The 24,860-nt window shown below is 47.4% G+C and overlaps 1 protein-coding gene across 6 annotated transcripts in view; it reads right to left on the bottom strand.

Moving 5' to 3' along the window:
* Positions 1–24,860, bottom strand: part of LOC137420770 (zinc finger MYM-type protein 3-like) — a 126,536-nt gene that overhangs the window by 63,627 nt on the left and 38,049 nt on the right. For 4 of the 6 annotated variants that reach the window (XR_013622481.1, XM_078772301.1, XM_078772303.1 and 1 more), the window contains one exon: positions 1,668–2,044. The exons of 1 other annotated variant lie outside the window; for it this stretch is intronic. Coding sequence is in view for 4 of the 5 variants with exons in the window: in XM_078772301.1 (XP_078628427.1) it covers positions 1,668–2,044 (377 nt within the window). In the remaining variant the exon portion in view is untranslated. The remainder of the gene's footprint in view (positions 1–1,667; positions 2,045–24,860) is intronic. One more of the 6 variants, XM_078772304.1, reaches the window with a different exon arrangement.

Below are 24,860 nucleotides of genomic sequence, written 5' to 3'. Positions count from 1 at the left end.
TGCTGTCCATGTCTGACATGCGACTGAAGGTGCTACAGGAATGTGGAATTTATTGGTTTCATGCTTTAGCATTCACCATATCTGCATTGCCTGTTTGCTTCTGGCCTCCCACCCGTGCGTAGCACGGGTATTTCTCTAGTATATATGATGTGTCTTTTTCCAATTAGTGATTTAAAAGTGGATCATTTTGCGATTGAAAGTCAAAATATTCTTCACACTTATCCATTCAACTCAAACGGCGAATAATTTTCGATTTTCCACAAATATGCGTAATTGACGAGTCCTTGATGGTTGTAGTAATACAAACCAAGATGGTTTCATGCTACACCAATGGCTGAAAGATCATTCGTTTGCGAGAAATTGGATGAGGTTTATCCGAAATACCTAAGTGTGGATAAGGCCTACAAAATGTCCGCTTTTGTGCTTGGAAAATTTTACAGAGCACTGTTATGCAACAACAGAGATGGCTAGATCTTGTGATTATCCACCTTGGTTGAGAGAGGATGCCATCCCCACAATAAAGCAGAAGAAACAGCAGTCACACAAAAATGTAACACCATCTCTACCAAGCTACCAGCACATGTGCACGGACAGATTGAGCGGTGGATCGAACACTCGCGTTGGCCTGCCGGCAACCGATCTCACCTCGCCACCACCCCATACCCCACCTCAACCGCCCCCACCCCCATCCCCTTCCACCATCCCTCCACACTGGGGTAGGATGTTGATATGGACACAGAACGCCCAGACACAAATGGCATCCCAGGAAAGTATGAAACGGGAAAATTCTGTAACATATAGATACAGAACACCAGGTCACCCTGCAATGGTGAAACAAAGCATTCGTTGCCCATTTTGTTGGCAGTGTCCGTGCCATGTCCCCTCCCGCCCCCACGTCCATGCCGCGCCGTGTCTGTGCCACGTCATATTACTTCTGGAGTAATATAACTAATTTATCAAATAATACAAAATCCCTAATAAGCCATTAATTGAACAGAAAAACAAAAGCTACCATTCTGTAGTGAACATGGTACAGGCATTTTCACCTACACGACACTACTAACATCTCCATTGTCACCAAGTTGGTGAATCGCTCGCATAAGGCTCAAAGCAATAAGGCTCCATAATTCCCCCGAATGCGTTTCCATCACTAATTTTGTCTCCAACAGTTTTTTCAAACTCACACTGATCAGTTTGAACATACTGAAAACCTTCCGAGTTGCTCATGACGGTGAAATCAGTATCGCAATTCGAGCTCGACATGCACGGTTTCTCTATGCAAAACCACCATGAGGATCAAGGTGGGTTACGAGTGTGACACCACTGGCAAAATCGAAAAAAACAACACCTTATGGGCTTGTTTCAACGGTTTCTGATTGGCCAAAAAAAAAAAAAAATCAAGAAAAATTTCCCCTTCAAATTATACCATGATTAATGATTTTCAATGGTTTTCAGGAAAAAAAAAAAAATTGCGTTTGGGTTCCCCTTTAATGTATTTCTTTGTAAGCTTAAACATTAATGACAACAAGCAACAAAATAACTACTTATGCATGCTCTCAATGTATCTTGTTCCTAAAGCTATCTACCCTGATCCACAACACTTTTGCGATGTACACCACGTCAACCTCCCTTCCCCCAGCCCCCTTTCCAATCTTCCTCCAACCCACCATTTTCCCCTCGATGACAGATGAATTTCCAGGATCTTTCGCTCCACCAACAGAAACATCCGCTTCTAGCTTTGTCTCATCATTTGCATATTTTTTTGCATCCTCATTGTCAATCAACCAATCATCATCTCCAACCCGAACCGCTAACCAATCAGCAGGCTGCACCACGTTAGCCATTTGCAATTTAGCTTTGAGCTCTCCAACTTTGCTCCTCACTTTTGCACCCGCCCATCTTTCTTGTTTCGCTCCACCTCTAATCCCACGTCCTCCCACTCTCCCACCACCTCTCCCTCTCTGCCCCCCAGGATTTGGAAGCTCCCGAGCTTGCTTCTCCGTTTCATCCTTCTCGCCTCCACCCTCAATCTTCCATACATGCCCTGAGGAAGATAAGGGAAAGAGAAAAGTTGAGGTAATGGGGAAAAATAAACAAGAGGGCGAAAAGCATATTTAACAAGATATTATTCAGGTGAAAAGGCTTCAAAGAAAAATGATTATACAAAAAAGACAAAAGGAAGACAAATGTAAATTAGAATCGCAAGCGAATTAAAACACACTACATGGCCAAAAGTATGTGGACGCCCTAACATCACACCCATATGTGCTTGTCGAACATCTCATTCCAAAAGCATGGGCATTAATAAGGAGTTGGTCCCCCCCCCTTTGCTGCTATAACAGCCTCCACTCTTCTGGGAAGGCTTTCCACTAGATGTTGGAACATTGCTGTGGGGATTTGCTTCCATTCAGCCATAAGAGCATTAGTGAGGCCTGGCTCGCAGTCGGCGTTCCAATTCATCCCAAAGGTGTTTGAAGGGGTTGAGGTCAGGGTTCTGTGCAGGCCAGTCAAGTTCTTCCACACCGATCTCGACAAAACATTTCTGTATGTACTTCGCTTTGTGCACGCGGGCATCGTCATGCTGAAACAGGAAAGGGCCTTCCCCAAACTGTTGCCACAAAGTTGGAAGCACACAATCATCTAGAATGTCATTGTATGCTGTAGCGTTAAGATTTCCCTTCACTGTAACTTAGGGGCCGAGCCCAAACCATGAATTATTCCTCCTCCACCAAACTTTACAGTTGGCACAATGCATTTGGGTAGGTAGCGTTCTCCTGGCATCTGCCAAACCTAGATTCGTCCATCAGACTGCCAGATGGTGAAGCATGATTCATGACTCCAAAGAACGAGTTTCCACTGCTCCATAGTCCAATGGCAGCGAGCTTTACACCACTCCAGCCGACGCTTGGCATTGCACATGGTGATCTTAGGCTTGTTGCTGCTGCTCGGCCATGGAAACCCATTTCATGAAGCTCCCGACGAACAGTTGTTGTACTGATGTTGTTTCCAGAGGCAGTTTGGAACTCGTTAGTGAGTGTTGCAACCAGGACAAACGATTTTTACGAGCTTCAGCACTCGGCGGTCCTGTTATCTGAGCTTGTGTGGCTTACCACTTTGCGGCTGAGCTGTTGTTGCTCCTAGACGTTTCCACTTCACAATAACAGCACTTGCAGTTGACCGGAGCAGCTCTAGCAGGGCAGAAAGTTGATGAACTGACTTGTTGGAAAGGTGACATCCTATGACGGTGCCACGTTGAAAGTCACTGAGCTCTTCAGTACGGCCCATTCTACTGCCAATGTTTGTCTATGGAGATTGCATGGCTGTGTGCTTGATTATATATACCTGTCAGCAATGGGTGTGGCTAAAACAGCCGAATCCACCAATTAGAAGGGGTGTCCGCATACTTTTGGTCATGTAGTGTATATGTCATGACTTGCATTCATAATCAAGAAACGGAACGGAAAATTTTTTACAGGATACAAAATCTGCATTTGAGCCAACCTAAATTCTCAATCCTATGTTTTGACCTTCGATGCATGCAAGTTCAAAACTGCCCTTTGGAAAACTTTCTAAATTAGAACCCCAAAACAACAACAAACAACAACATGCATTTTAAGGCCATTTTTCCCTGCAAGAGCGGGGGTTAGCCTTGCGGTCCCCATGACAATCTTCATGACATGACAAACCATAAATTGCATGAAAATAAATATTGCAAACTGTATAGCCAGGTAGCCACATCATCAGGGTTATGGAACATCTATATTATAATAGGCTACGGTGATTCTGTCTGTCTGTCTGTCTGTCTTGGGGTGTGGCTTACTCCGTTTGCAGAGTAGCTCCACCCATTCATGGAGAGGCTTCATGTAAACAAATATCCACCATTTTATTACCTCGAATAGCTTTGAGGCCTGTTTAGTTAGGCCCGTGCTGTCTTTCTTTTTCACACAGGTTTATTTCAACTCGAATTCGATATATAATTTCATCTATATTATAATAGGCTACGGTGATTCTGTCTGTCTGTCTGTCTGTCCGGGGGTGTGGCTTACTCCGTTTACAGTGTAGCTCCACCCATTCTTGAAGAGGCTTCATGTAAACAAATATCCACCATTTTATTAACTCGAATAGCTTTGAGGCCTGTTTAGTGAGGCCCGTGCTGTCTTTCTTTCTCACACAGGTTTATTTCAACTCGAATTCGATATATAATTTCATTTTTAACAGTCGCTAACATAGTTTTAGACTCGGATGAAAAAAAACGGGAAGAGAATCCCATGAAAGTTTCCGTTTATAGATCGAAATGATTTCTCAAAGGCCTGTAAAATAAAGCCCATTCATTGAGTCACCCTCACGATTTTATCTCGAATTCACCATCTGATTTAATTTTTATCGATGGTTTTAGACTCGGTGTCAGAAATAATTGAGAACATTCACGCACACACGGGAAAATGCAGAGATATATTTATAAAAATCGCGCCACGATGATACACGAAAATACACCGCCTAAAATAACAGTCGGGGGAAATGTCGACATATATTAAAAATTCGCTTTTTCTTTTCCGTTAAGATATATTACTTTTACTTTTGATGACAGTCGTCACAAAAACGACATATATTTCTTCGTTCTTATTTCATTCAACATTATTATCCGGAAGTAAAATGTTTCAGGAAATTACCGAGAGATATTTCTTCGTTTTTTTTTATTAGTTATGTGCGCATACACTTTAAATAGGTTTATTTGAAATCTTCAATTTTCACAATGTAATTTACTTGCCATTTGTCATTTGATAATTACAAGACACTTCCTCTTGAGGATCGTGACAATTCATGCGTTGCGTCGAAACTTCCATTTCCAAAATGAATGAGACGGTCGATGAAGAACGCAGACTTGAACAGGATGCAGCAAGAAAACGAATGAGATGGGTGAACGAGTCCGTCGACGAACGTCAATGCAAACTTGAACATGATGCAGCAAGAAAAAGAATTAGACGGGAGAAAAACGAGAGAAACGAGATGGGAAAAAGCCGATTGGAGAGGAGAGTGAGGAGCGATTGGAGAGGAGAGTGAGGCGCGATTGGAGGGGCGAGTGAGGAGCAATTGGAGAGGCGAGTGAGGAGCGATTGGAGAGGCGAGTGAGGAGCGATTGGAGAGGCGAGTGAGGAGCGATTGGAGAGGCGGGTGAGGAGCGATTGGAGAGGCGGGTGAGGAGGTATTGGAGAGGAGTGTGAGGAGGTATTGGAGAGGAGTGTGAGGGGTATTGGAGAGGGGTGTGAGGAGGTATTTGAGAGGGGTGTGAGGAGGTGTTGGAGAGGAGTGTGAGGACGTGTTGGAGAGGAGTGTGAGGGGGTGTTGGAAAGGAGTGTGAGGAGGTGTTGGAGAGGAGCGAGGGTTTGGAGAGGAGCGAGGGGTTGGAGAGGAGCGAGGAGTTGGAGAGGAGCGAGGGGTTGGAGAGGAGCGAGGAGTTGGAGAGGAGCGAGGGGTTGGAGAGTGAGGACTGATTGGAGAGGAGAGTGAGGACCGATTGGAGAGGCGAGTGAGGAGCGATTGGAGAGGCGAGTGAGGAGCGATTGGAGAGGAGAGCGAGGAGTGATTGGAGAGGCGCGTGAGTAGCGATTGGAGAGGCGAGTGAGGTGTGATTGGAGAGGAGTGTGAGGAGGTATTGGAGAGGAGTGTGGTCAGATTGGAGAGGAGTGTGAGGAGGTATTGGAGAGGAGTGTGAGGGGTATTGGAGAGGAGTGTGAGGAGGTATTGGAGAGGAGTGTGAGGAGGTATTGGAGAGGAGTGTGAGGAGGTATTAGAGAGGAGTGTGAGGAGGTATTGGAGAGGAGTGTGAGGAGGTATTGGAGAGGCGAGTGAGGCGCGATTGTAGGGGAGTATGAGGAATTGGAGAGGAGTGTGAGGGATTTGAGAGGAGTGTGAGGGATTTGAGAGGAGTGTGAGGGATTTGAGAGGAGTGTGAGGGATTTGAGAGGAGTGTGAGGGATTTGGAGAGGAGTGTGAGGGATTTCGAGAGGAGTGTGAGGGATTGGAGAGGAGCGTGAGGGATTGGAGAGGAGCGTGAGGGATTGGAGAGGAGTGTGAGGGATTGGGGAGGAGTGTGAGGGATTGGGGAGGAGTGTGAGGGATTGGGGATGAGTGTGAATGATTGGAGAGTGTGAGGGGTTGGAGATGAGTGTGAGGGGTTGGAGAGGAGTGTGAGGGGTTGGAGATGAGTGTGAGGGCTTGGAGAGGAGTGTGAGGGCTTGGAGAGGAGTGTGAGGGGTTGGAGAGGAGTGTGAGGGGTTGGAGAGGAGTGTGAGGGGTTGGAGAGGAGTGTGAGGGGTTGGAGAGGAGTGTGAGGGGTTGGAGAGGAGTGTGAGGGGTTGGAGAGGAGTGTGAGGGGTTGGAGAGGAGTGTGAGGGGTTGGAGAGGAGTGTGAGGGGTTGGAGAGGAGTGTGAGGGGTTGGAGAGGAGTGTGAGGGGTTGGAGAGGAGTGCGAGGGGTTGGAGAGGAGCGAGGGGTTGGAGAGGAGCGAGGAGTTGGAGAGGAGCGAGGGGTTGGAGAGGAGCGAGGAGTTGGAGAGGAGCGAGGGGTTGGAGAGTGAGGACTGATTGGAGAGGAGAGTGAGGACCGATTGGAGAGGCGAGTGAGGAGCGATTGGAGAGGCGAGTGAGGAGCGATTGGAGAGGAGAGCGAGGAGTGATTGGAGAGGCGCGTGAGTAGCGATTGGAGAGGCGAGTGAGGTGTGATTGGAGAGGAGTGTGAGGAGGTATTGGAGAGGAGTGTGGTCAGATTGGAGAGGAGTGTGAGGAGGTATTGGAGAGGAGTGTGAGGGGTATTGGAGAGGAGTGTGAGGAGGTATTGGAGAGGAGTGTGAGGAGGTATTGGAGAGGAGTGTGAGGAGGTATTGGAGGAGTGTGAGGAGGTATTGGAGAGGAGTGTGAAGGTATTGGAGAGGGGTGTGAGGAGGTATTGGAGAGGAGTGTGAGGAGGTATTGGAGAGGAGTGTGAGGAGGTATTGGAGAGGAGTGTGAGGAGGTATTGGAGAGGAGTGTGCGGAGGTATTGGAGAGAAGTGTGAGGAGGTATTGGAGAGGAGCGTGAGGAGGTATTGGAGAGGAGTGTGAGGAGGTACTGGAGAGGAGTGTGAGGAGGTATTGGAGAGGAGTGTGAGGAGGTATTGGAGAGGAGTGTGAGGAGGTATTGGAGAGGAGTGTGAGGAGGTATTGGAGCGGAGTGTGAGGAGGAGTGGCATTGGAGAGGCGTGAGGGTGGAGAGGAGTGAGGGGGTCACATATTATGTGAAATAAATAAATTGTGTTCATTACACCATTTCTGGATCTGATGAATTGCCAGTAACCATTTTGTAAAATTCAATGTGCAGCATCTAAATCAAGATTTAGATCAATGTGCATCCCGTGCTTTTTCTGGTCTTCATCAATGATCTCTCTGACTCTCTCGAAAATCCTCTCTATCTCTTTGCTGATGACTCCACTCTCTGCCGCTCCATTCCTCTTCCCTCAGATCGGCAGTCTGCTGCCTCCTCACTCTCTGAAGACCTGGACAAAATCACAGACTGGTCAAACAAGTGGAACATGTCTTTCAATCCTGACAAATCTCACACTCTTACTATGTCTCTCCGAAAAGATCGACTGGACAACCCTCCCATCTACTTTCTCAACAATCCTCTCCAAGAAGTTCTGTCGCTCAAGATTTTGGGTCTCACTATCTGCCATGATCTTTCTTGGGAAAACCACATTTCCAAGCTGGCCTCCAAAGCCAGTCGCCGACTGGGCATCCTCCGTCGTGCAAAGTCCTTCCTCGGCACACCTGAGCTCCTCACCACATACAAGGCTTTCATCCGCAGCTCAATGGAATACTGTTCTCCCCTATGGGCTGGTGCTCCTGCCTCACACCTAGCTCGGCTTCACGCTGTTGAAACCAAAGCTTTCAGAATTATTGGAATCTCCCGCGATGAAGCTATCTCTGAGGGCCTTTCACTCACTCACCGCAGGCAGGTAGGTGGTCTTTCTGTCTTCTACCGACTCCTCTCCGGCCTTGCACCCCCAGCTCTCTCTGTGCTCTGTCCCCCAAATATTCCTACAGGTCGCACAAGATCTGCCAGCAACCCTCTGATGGTTAAACTGCCGAAATCTCGGCTCTCCGCTCACCTTCACTCTTTCATTCCTCTTTTCTCCCGCCTCTGGAACAAACTCCCTCACTCCCTTCAATCCCACTCCTCCCTCCAGGTCTTTAAAACAGCTGTTCACCACCATCTCTTATCTTCCCCCATCCAAAACCTTGATCTTTTCTACCCCCGCTAATTCACCCCAGGTCCACCTTGTTTGAAATTCCAACTTCTTTCCTGGAAGTCCTGGCAGTGTCCATATGTTTTATACCTCTCCCACTGCCCCCTTCCCACGCCCCCCCCCAAAGCCCTCGCCCTCTCTCAGATCTCTCGATGTCTCCATGTCTCTCGGTCCCTGCTCTCAAATGTTGTGTTTGTGTCCTTCCCCCTCTCTCCCCATCTTGTCTACCGCTCCCTATGTTATATGTTTTATGTGTCGGTTTGTCTTTCTGTGTGATTAATGTTCGCTCTTTCACGAGCCTCGATCTTGTATACAAAAAAAAAAAAAAAAAAAAAAAAAAAAGATGTCGAAATGTCACACACGTCCATGCCCGTGGGATTCCCACGGGTGACCACACTAGTTGTAAAATATTACTCTATAAGCCTGAATGCCAAATATTTTGAACACACAAGACAAGTACGGTAACCACATTATCAAGGTTTACTAATCAGTGAAGAGGTAAAAGGTCAGATCAGGTCATAAACAGGTCAGTTTTACCTCGTTTAAAAAATGATTCAATACCCTAAAGTTTATCATGAGCTATATAATATGAACATATCAATGTCGCAAGGTTTTTGTTTTTGTGCCACGTCTCGTCTGAATTGGTTGAAAAAAGTTTGCCAACTAATAACCTTAATTTTATTACCTTTTGATTTTTGACCCTGTATAATCCCGAAACGGACTCTAACCAGAAAGTTTTCGATGTATTCCAATAGAGACTGTTCAAAAACACCTTTATACCAACACTAGGTTGGTCCACTGTTAGGGGGGGTAGAAATTTTATTTCTGAATTTCTATTGTCTCACCCCTTCGTTGTGTTCCTTATTGGATAAAAATTATCCATGTAAAGTTTTGTGACGATTTAACTTTATTAAAAGGTGCCCCAACAACACCAAATTTTCACCCCCTACAAAACGGAAATTCCCCTTTTCCCAGTAACACAGTTTTTACTCGATGCAATGCAGTAAATTTCTAAGTACTCTTCTTCAACTTCAATTCCTTTCCGATATATCATTTTCCCAAAAGAGAAAATGAGAATTCCCACTTTATGGGGGGTGAAAAAGTTTGAGGTCGTTGGGGCACCCCTAAAAGAACCCTAATTTTTTTTTTAACTTGTCATGGAACGTTTTTTCTTTGAGTGGAACATAATGACGGGGTGAGACAAAAAAAATCCAACTTTCATTTTTGTGGACCACCCTAACCAACACTCATCACCACTGACTCAAAAGCAAGGGAAGGCAAAGGCAAAATGTGTGATTTTTACCATTTCAGCTTTGATCCCATAAAATCGGAATGGGGCCTAAATTGAAAAAATTGAAATAAACAGTCTGGCTGTCTTGGATCCTCCATGCCAAATTTGAAGAGGGATGGATGAAATCAACAGAAAGTTCATTGTGGTATGCTAACCGCAGTGGTACACAAGGAAAAGTTGATGTTTGGTCATCAATTTATTTGTCAGAACAAAAGAGGGTCTCATGCCAAAAAAATTTCAGGTTTTCAATATTGTACAGACAGAGCAAGAGTTCTGGATAAGACTCTTGTGCTCTGTCTGTACAATATTTTATGGGAGAACTTCATCGGTATTGTTTCAAAGAGTGAAATGTTAGTTACGTGGTTAGGGTAATGGTAAAAAGTTGACGAGACGAGACACATGCGCGCACACACACACACACACACACACACACACACACACACACACACACACACACACACACACACACACACACACACACACACACACACACACACACACACACACACACACACACACACACACACACACACACACACACACACACACACACACACACACACACACACACCATTGCTGCACAGGTGTATGAAAAGGGATGGAAAATTAAATGATGTCTGCGATCACAAGGCACCAGGGGTAAGCCTCCTCTGGCACCTGCGACCCTATGATGGCTATATTATTTTCGGACCGCCATATGACCTTACCTTCAACATTTAAGGCTGGAGTGTATCAAAAGGAAATGCATGCCCATTTACAATCTATCCAAAAAACTCGTGAAAATTATTCAAAAAAGGTGTTCATGGTGAAGTTATGGCCAAAAAGGTGTTTTTTTGTTCATGAGGTCATAATTCGAAAAAGTAGGTCAAAGACACCAATCAGATATAAAGTGCACAACGTCAATGCAGGTACACTATTATGATGCAAGAACATTTTGGAAGGCCAAGTGGTCTTTAAGGTTCGGCATTGGAAAAATTGAGCGATTAAAAACGTACGTTTTTTTTTCAGACCACCATATAACCAGGGTGGGTGTGATTGGAAATTAAGCATCAAAATGCCAAGTTTGGCAAAAAATCCCATCACTGGTTCACAAGTCATTGCGATAACATAACTTTTAACCTAACAGTACCTCTGCACTTTCACCTCAACCCCATAACCAAATTAGTTCATCTTTGGATCATTATATATGTGTGCGCGCACGCACACACACACACACACACACACACACACACACACACGCACGCACACACACACACACACACACACACACACACACACACACACACACACGAAGTTTGACTTCGACCCCTAAAGTTCTTAAGTTACCGCTATCACGGTTGCACAGACGGATGCACGGACAATCTAAAAACATAATGCCTTGACGACTTCATCGGAGGAGGCATAAAAATGTTAATATGTCCATAATGAGGTTTATAACCTTAAAATTAGGTCAAAAAATGTCAACCATGCTTGCTTTGCATTCGCGGTGCCAACATTTGCTAACCCTGCGTATTTGCGGGTGATAAAATGTGACCTGCATCTCCATTAGCGTTAGTTTTATATATATATATATATATATATATATACAGTGAAACCTTGACTTACGAGTGCACCAACTTACGAGTTTTCCGAGATACGAGCCGTCGCTCGGTCGATTTTTTGCTTTGTGATGCGAGCCGAGATCTGAGTTACGAGCGAGCGAGCTTGGATATAAAACACGTAATCGTCGAAAAACATGAGCGAGGTGTGCGTGTTGTCGACTTGGCGAGGCAGTACGATCGTAGTACTTCTACGATATGTACGATTTTGAAGCAGAAGGAGTCGATAAAGGCTATAACGCCAGCCAAGGGCATGAAGATTATTTCAAAGCTCCGGACCTCTGTCCATGAAGAGATGGAGAAGTTGATGTTTGTGTGGTTGACGGAGAAGCAGCTCGCAGGAGATACCGTGACCGAGAGCATCATCTGTGAGAAGGCACGAGACATTTACGGGGATTTGGTGCAGCAGACGGCGGGAACATCAACGGACGAGGCATCGGAAGAGTCATTCAAAGCCAGTCGGGGATGGTTTGATAATTTTAAGAAGAGGACCGGCATTCACTCCGTCATCAGGCATGGTGAGGCAGCAAGCTCGGATGTGAAGGCAGCTGAAGATTTTATTATAACTTTTGCCGAACTGATAGAAGCCGAAGGATACATCCCCCAGCAAATCTTCAACTGTGACGAGACAGGGCTCTTCTGGAAAAAGATGCCGAGGAGGACGTATATAACGGCAGAGGAGAAGAGCATGCCAGGCCACAACTTGTTCAGAGTGCCGGCGATAGCTCGCCTTCTCTTCGTGGAAGACACGGTGAGATCCTTAACATCCAACAACTAATGGGACGCAAACGGGGCGCCCAGTTTAGCGGTACACACATTGATGAATCACCCTGCCTGTGAAACACCGACATGACAGGTTATAGCTGGGTCGGGATTCAAACCCAGGCTGGACAGTTTAGAGTCAAGTGTGCGTACCTCCAGTCCAGGCCATCCTGCCAACTTGTATGCTGCATACAGGTGAAATATAAAGCGCGAGATATTTTTATATATACTGTATATTTCAAAAAAAATTGGTGTGGTTTTTGGGGGGCTGGAACGGATTAATAGCATTTCAATTCATTTTAATGGGGAAATTTAATTTGAGAAACGAGCAAATTGAGTTACGAGCTCGGTCACAGAACGAATTAAACTCGTAAGTCAAGGTTTCACTGTGTGTATGTATGTATGTATGTATGTATGTATGTGTGTGTGTGTATATATATATATATATATATATATATATATATATATATATATATATATATATATATATATATATATATATATATATTGTTGCGAATATGGAATTTGGCCTCCATATCCGCTTGTAAATATTCCCCTATTTCCCCAATACTCCCCAACTATCCCCAATCCCCCATTCCCTAGTCCCATTGTCTGTAAACAACAATCAGTAGAGCCGACCTTCCCCTTATTCCCCCATTAAATGTCGTGCCCAGGTCCACCGCACCACACGTAGACAACTTTCGGACATCTTGCTAGTTATTCTTAGTCTATGTCAGTTAAGGCCTCGTTTCCATTAATTATGACTCTTCGTTGCACCAGAATGTGATTATATGGCATCAGTAGTGAGTTTAGGACCTTTCCCATACCTCCTTCCATCTTCTTCCCCAACAATTACAACAACAACAGAGGGGATGGGGGCGGCGCGGCGGCGCGGGGGGGGAGGATGCGTCCTCACACCGGCTCGATTAGCGCCATTGACCACGCGCTCCACGGGGTTACCACGGAGGGGCTGGCTGTCAGCTCCTCCTCAAGGGCGGAGCCTGGTAACCCCCCGCACCCAATCAGAAGGGCGGACCGATTCCATCTGGGGCGGCGCTAGCGGGCCGAGGGCGTGTCACTCCCCGCCGGATATACGTGGCGACTTAGCGGACGTGACAGAGAGATGCGCCCCCAGCTGAAGAGAAAGAAGGACCTGCGAGCGCTGAGAGAGATGCGCCCCGCCTGAGAAAGAACGTTACCTCCGAGCGCTGTGACCTCCCCGCATCTTTGGACCGGACTGTACCCTGCCTTGAGCCAAGAGTGCACCTTGAGCCATCGCTACTTGCCTTTCCTGGCCATCAATCCCCGTGTGAGTCAGCCGTTGTCCCGTTTACCTGTCGTCTGTCCGGGGTTAAGATAAGCCTGTGTCTAAGTGCCCATCTTTTCTGTGCTTTACCTCTAGCCCCTGTAATCTAACCTTTTCCGTACGAATATAATTGAGAATCGAAACATTGGTGTCTGTCATTATAATCCAGCCGTGTGTCTTCTTTTTCCTTATTGATCCAGCGTAGCGCGGCTCCGTCAACGTTCGAGTACAATCGGGTAATTTGTGCGGACACGACGGCCATTCCGCTCGGCCCACCTTAACATCAAAGTCGTGTCGGTAACAATTGGTGTCGAGGAGTGAGATTCGGACCCGGGACTAAATTAGTTAGGCCCAAATTTTGGGAGGGAAAATCGAGCCGGAGCGCGTACTGCGCTCGACAAAATCGATCCGGAGCGCGGTCCCGCGGTTACTGCGCTCGACGAAATTATAACAGCAAAATTTGGATTTGTGTTACGAAACTCGAATTTTGAAAGTCGCGCTATGGCGGATCAAGACGGCTGGGGTCCGGTAGGGGAGAGTGAAGCAGGGTCGGTCCAGGACCAAATTGAGGGACGCGAGGAGAGCGAAGCAGTGAGGGCGGCAGGGTCGCAAAATAGCGTTGTCACGCACGAGGTGGCCACGGCGTCCACGCCCGCGACCGTGGCAGCGCCCCTGGTGGATTCGAACCTTTTCCTCCTGCAAATGAGGGCCCTTATGGAACAAATGGTGGGAATGAGGGCTGATAGTGAGCGGTTGGGAAACCAAATGGGGGTAATGAGGGACGAAGCGAGGGCTCAGAGTGAGCAAATGGGGGTAATGAGGGACGAAGCGAGGATAACCAGTGAGGGGTTAGACAATAATTTTGAGGAGTTAGACAAGAAATTTGGGAAGTTAGACAATAATTTTGAGGGGTTAGACAACGGGATAAAAGAGGTGAGAAATGGGTTAATGGGGGTAGAAAACAGAATGGCTGCCCAGGAGAATCAGATAGAGGGAGTGAAAAATGGGTTAGAGGGGTTAGAAAACAGGATGGAAGGCAAATTGAGGGACATGAGGGACCAAGCGGAAAGGGAAGTTAACCAAATGGGGCAGCAGATAGAGGGGGTCAGAATGGGGGTAGAAACCAAACTGGATGCTCACAGGGAGGAAATGGAGCAGATGAGGGTGGCATCTGGGCAGGAGATGCAAGTGATGGGGGAGGAGATCAGAAGAGGAGTGAGTGAGGAGGTCGGAGGAGTGCGCGAGGGGGTGAGGCACTGTAAGGAGCACATGGAGAAGGAGGTGAGAAAGGGGACTGTAAAGTTACAAGGGGGCATAGAGGACCTGACGCAGGAGATGGAGCAGCTGACGGTGGGACAAACGGAGTTAGTGGAGCAGGTTCAAAGGAACACTGCGGTATTAGGAGGTTTAAAAGCGACACAAAACGACATAAAAAACGACTTAATAGCGACAAAGAGGGAATGTCAGATGGTACGTGAGGGACTGACAACGAGGTTGGACGAGGTGATAGAGGTAATGGAGACGACGGACCGGCAGGTGAGGACGCACATGGAAACGGTCAAGGTAGCCTTAGAGGATGAGCTTGAGGAGACGTACCGGGGAATAAAAGAGGTGAAGCACAAATTAGAAGAAGTGGAAGAAGGGATGAGCGAAATTAAGAAGCGACGGAGAGGGGATAAGAAAGAGATAAAAGAGGAGATAAAAGAATTGGTCCAAAGTCTGTGTTTGGATCGTGATGATGTGCTCATTAACCGGATGAGGGATTCGCAGGTGATGGAGGAGAAGCGAAGAGAAAGAGGACCCGGTGTAAGTGGTGACCAATATGGTCGTGCGTATGATGCGCCAGGGGATTTAAGAAGCTTGGGGGTCGAGATGGACCCGGGTGTTCGTGAGAGGCCGTTGGTGAAGTGTGCGACAGGTCTGGTGTGCGAAAAAGGAGGTGTGCGAGAAAGTCCGACTCTGGGGTGTGTGAGGAAAAAGTGTGTGCCAAGGAGTGAGGGTGCTGGCGAGAGTGAGTCGGTCGTAGCGTGTGTGCGAGGGAGCACATGGAAGCGCGGTGTGGTGAGTGTTACAGAGGGTGTGACGGGAGAGTGTGTGCAGGAGTGTGCGTGAGAAAGGTGTGTAACGGACAGGTACATGAGGAAAGAGTGCGCTGTCAAGAGGAAGGGTGAGTGCGCTGTCAGGAATGGAGGTGAAAGTAGTGAGAGTGACATGGAGCGTGAGTTAGTTGTGACAGGTGAGCGAGGATGTACACCTGGGATGGAAGGATGCACACCTGGAATGGTAGAGCGTGAGTGGGAATGCACGCTGGAGTTGGTGGTGAGGCACGTGGTTGGGTGTGCGAATGAGGGCACACCTGTGATTGTCACAGAGGAGGTGACCGAGGAGGGGGCGCGAAGCGGTGTATTGGTGAGGTGTGCGACCAACGAATGTGTGCCAAAGTGTTCGGTGGTCAGGTGTGTGACCAAGGCTGTGAGTGGAATGAGGGTACCTGGGTGTGTAAGGAAAGGTACGAGGAGCATGGGCACGGCTGGATGTGTGAGCAAGGAACGGGCTGCGGGGTGTAAGCGTCCAGGTGAAGCATCGACGTTAGACGGGTTAGAGGTTAGAGCGACTTATAGCCGAATCGGGCCCTCGGTGCGTGCTGGGCCTCGCTTTGAACGGCCGCGTCCGTGCTCCACTAGGCGGAGCGGGCAGCCCGAAAGGAAGGGTCGTTATGGCGACCACGTTTTGTTGAGACGTGCCGGCAGGTCGAGATCGGGACATTGGATGGCTCCACGCCGAGGTGATGCGTGGGATCTCGGCCCGGGTAAGCCCCCGTCCCTGCACCGAGTGCCGGACGTGTCCAGCCGCTGGCACAAAAAAACCAGCATTCATTGTTTGGCTTTACGAAGCCGGGCTTTGGACAGGAATTGGCGCACCGAGAGGTATTAGTGAGTAGACGGGTGATGAGGTTAGTGTTTTGGCCCCAAAATTAGAGAAAAACAAAATTTGATGATTGGCAAGGGATTGGCAGTAGTGATTGGCAGATGATGGGCAGTGATTGGCAAATTTTTAATTTGTTGAAATTTGATGTGCAAAATTGGTAGTGAGAGACCCCCGATGTGGAGGGATGGCATCCTTGCCCCCCTTCCCACGGGGGCAAAGGAGCAATAGTTTATGGGGTGTATGGCAGTGAAAACTAGCCCGGGTGGGTTAGGTTATTAGTAGGGATCTAGAAGAGATTGACATTAGGTAACGTTAAGGTTAGTTAGTGACTGATACCTGTAGTGGGGACGCAGGTAGATTAGTGTGGATTATAATGACGAGGGAGCGCAATAGTTTAAAGGGACGACTGGGAAGCGCAAGTTTCAGAAGGGAGTAGTTAGCTGAGATGATGCCGTGTGTGTGTGAGAATTGAACAGGTGTGCAACTGGACAGGTGTGATTGCACAGGTGTGCAACTGGACAGGTGTGATTGCACAGGTGTGCAACTGGACAGGTGTGTGGAGCAATGGATGAGTAGTGAGTGTGGTGGATCAGCGCGAAGGCGCTTGGGGAGAGAAGGGTGCAGGTGGCACCAGGTGTGAGAGCACAGGTGTGCAAGTACAGGTGTGTGGAGAGAGTTGGAGTGAGTGGTACGGAGTGGTGTGCATGGTGCGAAGGTGTGGATGGGGGAAGAGTGGACCCCTTTCACGAATACCCGGGGCGGGTAGTGTAAGTGTTAGGTAGAGGGTATAGGTAAGTTGTGGTTGGATATTGGCACTTGTGGTGCGGTTGCAGAATGGTGTTGTGAATGGGTGCATTAGTGTTGTGGAAATGGCTGGGCGTGTAGCCTGTTAGTGGGTGTAGTTGGTTGGGCACTCCACCACTGTGAGGATGTCGGCCAGGTGAGGCCGCAGGTGGGCTCTGGGAGCCGGTAGTTGTGAGTGGGTGCCTGAGGATCCCGGGTGTGGATCGGGCAGCCCAGTGCCAGAGAGGGCACCGAGTGGGGAGAGTGCCAGAGGGCCTTCCCCAGGTAGTTAGGTTAGGGTAAGGAGCAGGTAAGCTCGGAGGCAACTGCAGTGGTGGAGGTGTGCAGGTGGGTAGACCCACTGGGAGAGGTACACGCCACAGCCCAGAAATTGTGCGAGGGCACCGGGAGATGAATCGGGGGAGTGAGACCCCAAATTGAAGAGCACCACAGTTTGGCCAATGGGAATTGGTTTTTAGAACCCATAGTGTAAGAGGGCCAATGGTTTGGCCGGAGAAAGACCCCGGGTAGTGTAAAGTTGTTAAAGTCACTTAGGAAATAGTTAGGATTGATGAACCTGTCGCACCATACGCAGCCACTTACCTGTGGTGATGATGATGACTCCACACCTGTGTTTTCTTTGTTTTGTTGCAGGAAATGAGAATTGCTGTGTGGATTGGTGAGACGCATCACGACGTGGATGAGACATTGGGGTGATTCCATCTCTCCCTCCCTAGGAGGGACTGATGTTGAATTGGTAATGGCAAATTTTGATGTTGAGTTGAAAATGGCAAATTTTGATGAGAGTTGAAAATGGCAAATTTGATTGGTTAGGAGGGAGAGAAGACGAATTTGGTTTATGGGAGGAACGGGGAAGACAGTAGGGATGTTTGTTGATTTGTAAAGTAGATGTTTATGGGTAGTGTTGTGTTTTGTGGATACAGTAAGGGGTAAGGGAGGGGCCATGTAGGTTACCTGGTGGGGGGGGGGGGGGCGTACGATAGGAACGTACCTGTCTCACCTGGTTCCCATGTGCCCCCAGTGTGCATCACCTTACATTGCGTGCACTTTTGCGCCCTTACCACCTTACTCACTTGGCTGCTTCTTTTGTCTCCCACCTCCGAGGATCTGGCTTTGGGGTAGAGAGAGAGGAGAGAGAGGTGCTGGCTGCGCAGTTGTGGGCCTGCACTTTCGCTGTTTGCTGCCGGGATCGATACACCATATGGACCGCAATGTTTGTGGCCACCCACAATGGACCGCAGTTCGTTTGCGGCCAAGCACCACCCGGGGATGGACCTATGGGTCAACGTGGCACCTATGCCATACAGGTGAACCACTTTTAGTTAACACCAAGTGCACCACGAGAAGAGCAAGAGACACCTGCAGGGTTAGGGGTTGTCGAATTTATTTTTATTCCAATGAACAATGGTGACTGCACCGATTGGTGGTGGGGTGGTGCTTTTGATGCTCGGGAAGGGTGCTCTGCACGTTATTAAAGGCCGTCGGCCACAGAGCACTCGTGGGTTGGTGTATCGATGTTGGCAAGCGCGCTCTCTCTATGCATAACATCTGCATGTGTTCCTCCAAAAACAGGTCCTGGATCGTAGTGTAAATAGCAGCGTAGTCTTGTAAATAATGCTCCCTACCGGCTGTATGTTTAGTTTGAGGATTCTTTCCGGATTCGGTTATCCTGTGGGTGTGTTTCTGTGAGGAGAAGGGTGCAACGTCGCAGGGGGACATATTTACTCATTTGTGAATATCTGTAAAACTGTCGCACTCAGGGTAGAGTTAATAGTAGAGGGAACTACATTGCGTGCCACACTAAAGTAGGTAAAAATTTATCGGGTCGGGACGCCCCGAGGGTAGAGAAGGGTGCAATGTTGCGAATATGGAATTTGGCCTCCATATCCGCTTGTAAATATTCCCCTATTTCCCCAATACTCCCCAACTATCCCCAATCCCCCATTCCCTAGTCCCATTGTCTGTAAACAACAATCAGTAGAGCCGACCTTCCCCTTATTCCCCCATTAAATGTCGTGCCCAGGTCCACCGCACCACACGTAGACAACTTTCGGACATCTTGCTAGTTATTCTTAGTCTATGTCAGTTAAGGCCTCGTTTCCATTAATTATGACTCTTCGTTGCACCAGAATGTGATTATATGGCATCAGTAGTGAGTTTAGGACCTTTCCCATACCTCCTTCCATCTTCTTCCCCAACAATTACAACAACAACAGAGGGGATGGGGGCGGCGCGGCGGCGCGGGGGGGAGGATGCGTCCTCACACCGGCTCGATTAGCGCCATTGACCACGCGCTCCACGGGGTTACCACGGAGGGGCTGGCTGTCAGCTCCTCCTCAAGGGCGGAGCCTGGTAACCCCCCGCACCCAATCAGAAGGGCGGACCGATTCCATCTGGGGCGGCGCTAGCGGGCCGAGGGCGTGTCACTCCCCGCCGGATATACGTGGCGACTTAGCGGACGTGACAGAGAGATGCGCCCCCAGCTGAAGAGAAAGAAGGACCTGCGAGCGCTGAGAGAGATGCGCCCCGCCTGAGAAAGAACGTTACCTCCGAGCGCTGTGACCTCCCCGCATCTTTGGACCGGACTGTACCCTGCCTTGAGCCAAGAGTGCACCTTGAGCCATCGCTACTTGCCTTTCCTGGCCATCAATCCCCGTGTGAGTCAGCCGTTGTCCCGTTTACCTGTCGTCTGTCCGGGGTTAAGATAAGCCTGTGTCTAAGTGCCCATCTTTTCTGTGCTTTACCTCTAGCCCCTGTAATCTAACCTTTTCCGTACGAATATAATTGAGAATCGAAACATTGGTGTCTGTCATTATAATCCAGCCGTGTGTCTTCTTTTTCCTTATTGATCCAGCGTAGCGCGGCTCCGTCAACGTTCGAGTACAATCGGGTAATTTGTGCGGACACGACGGCCATTCCGCTCGGCCCACCTTAACATCAAAGTCGTGTCGGTAACAATATATATATATATATATATATATATATATATATAATGAGTGTGAGCCACTGGTGTGGCTATATATATATATATATATATATATATATGTATGTATGTTATGTATGTATATATATATGTGTGTATATATATGTATGTATATGTATGTATATATGTATGTATATGTATGTATATATATATATATATATATGTATGTATGTATATATATATATTTATGTATATGTATGTGACGGGTTGTCTTGATTTGTTCAGGGGATGATGTAAGATGTATCCTTTGATTTGTTCCTTTGATTTGTATGTGTTTTACTGCCAAAAGTAAATACCATTGAACTTTATTATGGGAATGCATCCCTGGGCCTTGGAAAGCCCAACTCGTTTGGAATTAGAGCCTGAGAAATATCTTACTTTCTGTGTCTTCAAAGGCCCTCTCTTGTCTGAGGTCATACTTTAGCGCAGCGTTTTTTCTGTTATTTCATGTATATAACATATTGTATTTTGCTGAGTTTTTAGTGCGGCTTGGACTTGCATGGTCTGGTGTGGCAAGGCCTTGCGATTTCAAGACATGCTCCACAATATTGTGTTTGCTCTATTTTTCATTAAACCTCACTTGCTGCTTCGAAGGTGCCTCTTCTTGAGTTCCAAAGGGGGGGACAACCCGTCATCTGGTGTCAGGAGTGGGATCATCCAGCTACAGGTCGAGAAGGGCTCGCTCCTCAGGTCGGGAGGAGGCACAAGGCCAGCGCTGGCAATAATAAGGCTGGGGTAAGCATATTTGCACCTAAATTTAATGCCTCTTCCTTCCCCTTGGATAGGGCGAGCTATTGTCGACTGTACCTGAGCATGTATCTCGAACCAAATTGAAGCAGAGCACCAGTGGATTAATGAATCGAGCAAGGAGGGCGCCCTAGGTTAGGAGGGATAGCCCTCGAGGGATAGCCCTCAGGTTAAGGTACCCCCGGCGTGGGGGTAGGTAACTAGACCCCGGCGTGGGAAGAAGACTAGACCCAGGCGTGGGCTTGGAAAAGTAAGTTAAGCTACGCACTGGATGTGTGTATCTGATAACCCCCCCCCCCCCCCCCCACCCCTCTCCAAGGCCTTCTTCGTCCTATCTCAGGATTTAAGGCATGCACATCCAGTGGTTCTGACAATATATGCTGCAGGCAGCAGGAATTAGCTCTTTCTGGACAAGAGATGAGGTTAGATCTGTAGAAGTAACAGGGAGGATTATAATGCACAAGGCGCGTGGAATCCAGCTGTGAACACGCGAGCCGAGACGTGCAGGCAGGTTGCCATGGTGATGTGGTAACAGCCCTCGCGGGACGGAATCGAGACAGGAATGCGGATATCCCATGCTGTGCACAGCATGGGACGCATTCGCGTGGCCAAGGCAGGCGTGGGAGGATTATAAAAAGCCAGAGTCTATGATTGAAAACAGTGAGATATAAAAGAAAATGATGCAGCTAGGCGTTGTGGTTGCACCTTTGTGAACAATGCGAGTGATGAGGTGGCTTGAAGTGGTGTGTTGTGGTGAGCACATGTATGTTGTGCGCTGAGTGGAAGTGGTGCTGCATTGTGAAGCATGCTTCCAAGGAGGGCTGTGGAATGCCAGAGTTGGAAGCGTTTTTGTTTTGCATTTCGAGGGAGATATCGGTGATTTCTTATATTTGGAAATAGGAAATGTTTATGTGATTTTTGGAGAAGGATAAATTAAACTGGAAGAAGAGCGCAGGTACCAGATAGGAGAAAGGCAGGAGAAGTGCTGAGACTTCAAGAGCAGAGGAAGAAGCAGATAAAGCACAGGAAGAAAGAAATCCAGGTAGAAACCAACAGGTGAGCCTGAAGGGGATGGATAGGCTCACAGCAAGGGGCCAGGTAAGTTCACAGGTAGGTGGGAATGGGAGTGACGGTGAAAGTGCGCACCGAATCAAAGAATGGCATGACGATCTCATATCTGCATTTAAATCGAATTTTTCTGTCATTGATGTGTGTATCTGTATTTATTGTATGTATTTGGCCGACGCATTGACATGTGAATGATTGACAAGGGGTTCCCTACATTGCCTGCAGGCGTTAGGCAATGCGGATGGATGTGTGTCATTGACGTGTGATTGACAGTTGACAAGGGGTTTCCTACATTGCCTGCAGGCGTTAGGCAATGCGGTTGAGAACTGGCCACTTGTGTATATATGAGTATTGGAATGATATTATTTATATGATGTAGGGTGAAAATATCGGAGGAAACGGTTTCGTGAAAGGGGTTACACTTGATGGGCCGATTTATGGGCAGGAATAGGGAATTTGTACAGAATGCAGGCGATAACCCACCTGTGTCTATCCGTGTGTGTGTGTGTGTGTGTGTGTCTGTCTGATTTTCTGGCCGTCCATGGAGTCATGTTTCTGAACACTGATTTTGAGGGAGTTGCGGGTGTGCCACGGAGCTCAGGTGCTCCTGCAGTGGTTGGAAGGTGGTGTGAACGGTGTTGTTCGTGGTGGAGGCCTTGTGTTAAAGGTATGGCGTGTTGCTAGGGATCTGGGTGGCTGCACGCGTGGTGGAGGTGTGGCTGGCACGTGTGGTTGAAGGTTACAGTTTCACAGGAGGAGAGGGATTGACGGAGACGGGCGATGTTTTTCAGGTGAAAGAAGGCTGTTTAGTGTCTTTGTGATCTGTCTGGTGTATTTGTCGAAGGAGAGGGGAGTCGTCTCTGGTGCCTTGCTCCACGGGGCAGTACTATTGTTGTCAAGTCTCATGTAATCTTGGTTAACGTATATCTACGGACAAGAGCTGCACTTTATTTTAGTAAGTGACTGGGAAAGTTTGTTTTTAAAATGCCAGTGGATTTGTTTAGCGTTATGGAGGTCACAGCTCGCTGGAACCTCTTTGTTTATGTTTGGCTGGCTTACACTGGCTAGTGTATGGGAAAAAGGGGTCTGAAAATGCTTTGATTTTTGCAGCCTGGTGGACAAGAGCTGTGTTTGGGAAGGTTAGAATCCAGCATTTTGCAGCCCTGAGCAGAGTGGATTGCCCATTGGGCATGTTTAAATTTAACAGAGTGGTGGAGTTCGGTGGAAATATGAATCCAATGTTTGATGTATACTGTGTCGGTGTGCTCTGAGTTCGAAGGAAGATGATGCGATTATTTCAGATTTATCATAGTTAAGTTTGAGAAAGTTGATTTGAAGCCAGGATTTATTTCAGTGATGCAGATTGTCAGGATAGAGGGGAGCAGTGGAGGATTTGCAGTTGTTGATGGGGATGACTTGGTGTCTGTCAGAGGTAAGATTTGAACCAAGAAAGGGCAGTGCCGGTAATGTTAAAGGTGCGATTCCAAGGAGGGCTAATTGAGAGCTTTGAAGTGATTAACATCGGAATGCATCTCATGGAGGACCACCAGCTGTTCCATGGAGGAAAGGTGTGAAATAGTGACGTCATCTTCGCTGGAAATGTGGTTGGAAATATGGCAGTGTAAGCTCGCCGAGGGAAAGTTACCTGTAGTAGTGGAGACGTAGAGAGATTAGATGGATGATAATGACGAGGGATGCGCAGTAGTATAAAGGGATGACAGGGAAAGCATGAGTTTTAAAGGGGCAGTAGTTAGTTAGATGATGCAGTGTGTTTGTGGGGTAGTTTATTAAATGAGGAATTGGAGCGTGGGAAAATCTGAGTGAATGAGGCAATGGTTTGGAGAAGTGATGTACTGTGAGGGTATTGTGGATGAGTGTAATGGTGTTGAGTGAATGATTTGCATAGGATGCAAGTGGAGATTTGGGGTGTAGGGAAGGAGGTGATGGAGCAGTGTATGAGTGAGTAATTGTGATTGTGAACAGTGTAGATGCAAGAAGAGAGACAGGGACACAATGAGCTACTTGGCGAGCCATTGAGGTGGATTGGATGTTTTATCGTTGTTGTCTTGGGAGTTCAGTTGTTGACATAAGTTACATGTTTTGTTTGTGGATCTGGGGACAAGCTAGTTCGATGGGACCCTGGGATCTTCAGTGTGTCTATGTGTTTGTCTGTCTGTTACACTGGACTCTTGGATGGGTTTTCATGAGACGAATTTCAGACATAACAACAGTGGGAATCTATTTTGAGTGAGTCACAGTGGGTGAGAAAAATTGGCCAGACAGTAAGACATATGAGAACTATTTTTTATTTCAATAAATAGATCAGGTTATTTTCCTTTTATTTGTTGATGGGAATATTGGGAATATTCATAATATTGGGCAGCTATTGGGCCAGAGGCTAAAACAGGTGCCTACAACAGGTGCATGGGATGCTAAGAGAGGTATTAGAGGACATTGGATTGACTTTAAATTGAAATGAAAATTGAAAAGGTGGATTAGGCAAATGGGTTTGTTAGAATAATCATAGGAATAATGGCAGTAGGTTTAGACAGGTATTGAAAGAGTTCGTGCAATGTCATTTTGGGGCACCACTCGACACAAGAGTGGTGTAGAGCTGAAGTGAATTCTGCCAATATGGTGCAATGGGGTGACAATTGATTTTTATTGGAAAACTATTTGTTTGCAATCTTGGTTCGTACATAAGCTGGCAAAGAGATTATGCCAGTCTGAGGGAGTTTGTATCCTTTGGATGGGAGCTGGAGCCTAGTAGGGTTGGGGCTTGTGGCTCGCCATTGCCTGTCTGCCAGTTATGATGGGCAGAGGGAAGAGGGAGTGATACTGCTCTGGCCTCTTGCTTGGCAGAAGGTAATTGAGTATTGCTGGTTTTACCCCTGTTCAAAATTGAGCTCTCGGGAGCTGAAGTGTGAAATATGGTGATTTTGTCTTGTGGACAATTTGTGAGTGGCTAGACAGACGTGCCTGGAAGGGGACATTGTATTGATGTGGGTTGAGTCTGAAGAAAAGGGGTTCGGGAGGACGTGTTGAAGAAGGTTGTTGGAAATGCAAAGATGATAAAGGAAAGTCGGATCAGAT

Source organism: Myxine glutinosa, chromosome 2, assembly GCF_964187855.1.
Source record: "Myxine glutinosa chromosome 2, kmMyxGlut1.1, whole genome shotgun sequence".
Lineage (NCBI taxonomy): Eukaryota > Metazoa > Chordata > Myxini > Myxiniformes > Myxinidae > Myxine > Myxine glutinosa.
This window is presented reverse-complemented; position numbering and strand designations above follow the sequence as displayed.